A 4,802-nucleotide genomic window follows, 5' to 3' on the forward strand; every position below is an offset into this window, starting at 1 on the left:
GGTGCCCCTGATAACCGCCGAAGAAGTGGGCCGTGCTGTCGCCAGGCTACCACTGGGCAAGGCACCGGGACCCGACCTCGTGCCGAACGAGATTATTCGGCCAGCATTCGGCAGGTTTCCCGAGGTCTTTGTGGATTGCTACAACGCGTGCCTGGCAAACGGGGTTTTTCCGCTGAGATGGAAGCGCGCGAGGTTGGTTCTACTGCCAAAAGGGCAAGGTAAACCACCGAACCTCCCGTCCAGCTACCGACCGATAAGCCTGCTGGATGGGGCCGGCAAGGTGTTTGAAAGAGTGCTGCTCAACAGGCTGGAGTCGCACATCGCAAGAGCCGGAGCAGTCAGTGACACGCAGTACGGGTTCAGACGAGCAAGGTCTACCACCGACGCGATCGAGGACGTCCTGAAAGCGGCCCATGGTGCCAACCGGGGGCCGGTACAGGACAGGCATCTGTGCGTTCTCGTCTCTTTGGACGTCAGAAACGCCTTCAACTCGGCGCCGTGGACCCTGATCGACGAGGCACTGCGTAGATCTGCTGCTCCGGAGTATCTGATCAAGGTGCTCAGATCGTATATGTACGGGCGAAGCCTTTTGGTTGACGGCGACATCCACATGCCGGTCACATGCGGTGTCCCACAGGGTTCGGTTCTCGGGCCGTCCCTATGGAACATTTTCTACGATGGTGTACTGCGGCTCCCTACTTGAGAAGGGGTTCGAATAATCGCGTTTGCGGACGATGTGGCGGTCGTGGCGGTGGCTCACAACACCGAGCTCATCGAGGAGGTATTGAACCCGACTCTTAAAGACATTGGAATATGGATGGCGTCTAACGGCCTTCAGCTGGCACCGGAGAAGTCGGAGCGCGTCGTCCTGTCCAAAAAACATTCGTACCGCGAGCCAAGGTTGATCGTCCAGGGGTGTCAGGTCCCGGTCAGGCGTTCGGTGAGGTACCTGGGAGTCCAACTGGACACCCGATTGTCGTTCGTCGAACACGCCGGCGCAGCGGCAGCGGGAGCGAAGAAGGCGGTGACTGCTCTGGGGAGACTTATGCCCAACGTCGGAGGCCCGTCCCAATGTAAACGTAGCCTGCTCATAGCCGGCTGCTTTACGGTGCGGCGATCTGGTCGTAGCGGGTCATGGAAACCCAAAAGAGCAGGAATCTCCTTCTTCAAGCACAGAGAGGTGCAGCACTTAGAGTAGCAAGGTGCTATCGTACGGTGTCGGACATGGCTGCTCTCGTGCTGGCCAGGATGCCTCCCGTATTCCTGCAGGCTGCCAGCAGGAAAGACGCGGCGTTGGCAAAGAGAACCGGTACCGAGTTATCGAAACGCCAGACGACTGCCGTGATTATCAGGCAATGGCAGGAAATGTGGGAGTCTACGACAAAAGCGGGATGGACGAGGCGGCTGATCCCGGACCTGTCCAGATGGTGGAACCAGGGACCGAGGTCGGTGAGTTTCCACATGGCGCAGGCTCTCACGGGACATGGATGTTTCCAGAAATACCTGTGGTCAAAGGGCAGAGTGCGCAGCTCGGCTTGCCCTCACTGCCCGTCCGAGTTGGATGACGCAGAACATACATTGTTTATATGTATGTACTGGAATCTCGAGCGTCGCGACCTGGTGCTGTTCCTGGGAAGACATCCTTGCCCTGAGGATGTGGCGGACCTTCTGTGGGGACCATCTGCGGAAGAGCTACCCACGGATATGAAGCTGACGAAAAGGATCATGGAGGCAGCTGTCCAACAAAGGGAGCTTTTCGTCCGGATGGTAGAGGAAATCATTGGCCGGAAGGAGGAGCTAGAGAGGGAGAGGCAGAAAGAAGAAAGAAGTGTTTCCACTTAGTTAAGTTGACTTCTGTGGGCTGAATGGCCAAAACTAGGGTGGTTAGAGGCCCCCATGTTATGTATTTATATATATTGTTTATACCATATGTAATTTGTATGTATTGTGTATTTCATTTTCAATAAATGATGCTGCCAGGGAGGCCGTAATGGGGAAACCTAATTCCCTCCCTGGTTAGCGGTAAAAAAAAAAAAAAAGTTTAGGTTAGGTTAGGTTAGGTTATGTTAGGTTAGGTTAGGTTCCCCCTCGACGGGACCCACCTTGCCGTGGTGGGGGGGCTCACCGACTCCGGTCGGTGCCAAGAGGTACCCAACCCGCCCTGACTTTAACTAGTTGGGGTCGTCAAAGAGCCGCCTCTGACCTTAATTGGTTGGGGGTGGTAGGTATTGCAACCACCTGCTACCAACAGCAAAAGGGCACAGAAGGAAAACTGTAATCCTCACCGCCGGGACGTAAAAACCCCCGGCAAACCCTGAAACTTCATGATGGAAGACAAAATGAACGTTAAAGGTACTGCTCCAGGGGGCTCGGATATCCCCCAGGAGCCTACTTCACTGAAACAGCAAGGGAGTTCAGTGGGGTCGAGCTGCGATCCCAAGACCACCGGCGTTCCTTCACAGGCGTCGGTGGGCACTCACGTGAGTGACAACTGGAGAAAACGGAACTACCTACGACTAAACAAAAATTGGAAAAGACTACGCTGGCACAGAAGCTGAAGGTCGCGTCCACAGCTGATGTCCCGAGCGTTGAGGTAGGAAACACACAATTCCTCCGACACCTGGAGGCGGTGTATTCAACCTCCAGAAAGTTGGATGAAGAGGTGGCTGCAGCAGTCAACACAAAAAAAGAGATAAAGGCACTTGTCGCGACTTTAGCGAATGCGACAAGGGGTCTGATCAAATGGGGGAAGTTAAGCGGTCGAGTAGAGCCGAAGTAAATGATTAGCAGAACGACCCAAATTAAAATAGGAGAATTCGGTGAGGGCAGCCAAACCCCGGTATTAGAGGAACACTCGAAGAAGGTGGAAGAATACGCTGCGGATTCCCCGGACCGAACGAAACTTCAAATGGCTGCGATAGTCCAGTGTCTGAAGGATTCCTTCAAAGAAACACTGGACGCCCAAACTGAAGCAATTTCAAAACTTGTTGTTGCAACTGAAACACTTCAGCTGCAACACAAAAAGTTCGGCGAAGAGCACCAGCAGCAGAATCAGCAGCAGAAGCAACAGCAGCAGCAGCGTTCGACCATGGGACAAGGCAAAATACCTCAGAAGAAGACCACGAAGAGAATAGAACAGGAGCCTTCGCAGCAACCCCAGCAACGGCAGCAGCCACAACAGCAGCTGCAACAACAGCCGCAACAGCAACAACAGCAACAACCACAACCGGGGCAAGAATGGGAAGTGGTGAAGAAGAAAGGAAGGCGGAGGAAAGATACTGGCGGCGAAATCAGGTTGTGAACAGGACAGTGAACGAGACAGAGATGCGGAAGAGACAGCAGGTGGTCAGGGTCCCCAGGACTCAGGCAGTGACTGTCGGGCCTCCCCGGGATGGGGAAACTTACGCCTTAATTATGAGCAGGGTCACCACAGCGGTGAACCTTCAAGAGTTGGGAGTGGAAGTCATCGGGGCGCGAAAAACAAAGTCCGGCGCCATCCTCCTGGAGGTTAAAGGAGGAGCGGAAAAGGCGGACGCGCTCGCGAGGGACCTCAGGGAGAAATTGGGCGAAGAGGCGCGGATTGGGCGCCCGGAGAAGACGCGGCCAGTCCTCATCCTCGGCATCCCGGAATGGGTCGACAAGGAGGAGGTCATGGCGGTGGTCAACGGGGAGAGTGGCACTCCGGAGAGGAGGTTACGGATGACGCTCAAACCGGGAACCAGAGGAAGTAGCACTGCGCATGTTGAAGTACCGGCCAGAGAAGCAAAGGCGCTACAAACTAAAGGTAGGATAAAAATCGGATGGACAGTCTGCAGGGTGAAGGTTTTGGATGCGTACCAGCCCAGGTGCTTCAGGTGCCTCGAGACGGGTCACCTAGCCGCGGAATGCAAGGGTCCGGACCGGAAGGATTGCTGCCTCAGGTGTCGGCTCCCGGGTCACCGCACAGCCAGCTGCGACGCACCGCCAGCCGATCGAAGGACACCGGCAGGCGGGATGCAAGAGGAGGAGCCCCGGAAGGGCGCTACCGATCCTGCGCCAGCGCGGGATTGAGGGTCAGGCAGATCAATCTGAACCACTGCAGGCAGGCCCAAGACCTGCTAATGCAGTCGGTTTCGGAGGACAGGGTGGATGTGGTACTTGCGACCGACCCCCACGGGGTATCCCACGGCGAGGGTGGATGGTTGACCGATTCTGGAACCGGGAGAGCGGCGATCGGAGTGTTCGGCCCTAGGGTGACGGTTGCAATCATCACGAGAGACGCGGAGTTTGTGGCCGCAAGGCTCCAAGGTGAGTTGTACGCCTACAGCTGCTATGTCTCCCCGCGACATGCGCTGCCCCATTTCACCGACTTTCTCCAACGTCTGGAGAGTAGCATCCGGAGTCTGGAAGCGGGCGCCAAAATCACCGTGGCCGGGGATTTTAACGCCAGGTCGGCAGTGTGGGGCGACTGGGAAACGTGCCCGAGGGGGAACGAGCTGGTTGCGCTGGTGGATTCGTTAGGAATGTCCATACTCAACTCCGGATCTGAGCCCACTTTCGTTGGTAGAGGAGCGGGGTCGATAGTTGACCTAACTTTTGTTTCTGAGCCGTTGATGCCGTACGCGAGCGACTGGAAGGTGGACACGGTCAACGACAACGGATCTGACCACCAGACGATTGACTTCCGGATCTCCACCACGCAGAGAGCACTACCCAGGTTAACTCCGAGCCGAAGGTGGGATACGACAAAGGGCATAGACCTGGACCTGTTTGAGGCGGGGCTGATGCTGGCGGAGTGGACGGACACAAGCACTGCGGACCAA

The 4,802-nt window shown here is 56.1% G+C and overlaps 2 protein-coding genes across 2 annotated transcripts; both read left to right on the forward strand.

The window, feature by feature from the left end:
- Nucleotides 1-2,779: 2,779 nt before the first annotated feature.
- On the forward strand, nt 2,780-3,301 carry LOC112681518 (RNA polymerase II degradation factor 1-like). Its single transcript, XM_025551769.1, has one exon. It carries the CDS (start codon nt 2,780-2,782, stop codon nt 3,299-3,301), a length of 522 nt encoding a protein of 173 aa, XP_025407554.1.
- A 23-nt stretch (nt 3,302-3,324) lies between these two features.
- Nucleotides 3,325-4,050, forward strand: LOC112681519. Its single transcript, XM_025551770.1, has one exon. The coding sequence runs from the start codon at nt 3,325-3,327 to the stop codon at nt 4,048-4,050; it is 726 nt and encodes a 241-aa protein (XP_025407555.1).
- Nucleotides 4,051-4,802: the final 752 nt, after the last annotated feature.

This window comes from Sipha flava, unplaced genomic scaffold (genome assembly GCF_003268045.1).
Source record: "Sipha flava isolate LNK unplaced genomic scaffold, YSA_version1 19234_pilon_pilon, whole genome shotgun sequence".
Lineage (NCBI taxonomy): Eukaryota > Metazoa > Arthropoda > Insecta > Hemiptera > Aphididae > Sipha > Sipha flava.

Coding starts and splice junctions, on each gene's coding strand:
- LOC112681518 (XM_025551769.1), top strand. CDS start 2,780: ATGATTAGCAGAACGACCCAAATTAAAATAGGAGAATTCGGTGAGGGC.
- LOC112681519 (XM_025551770.1), top strand. CDS start 3,325: ATGCGGAAGAGACAGCAGGTGGTCAGGGTCCCCAGGACTCAGGCAGTG.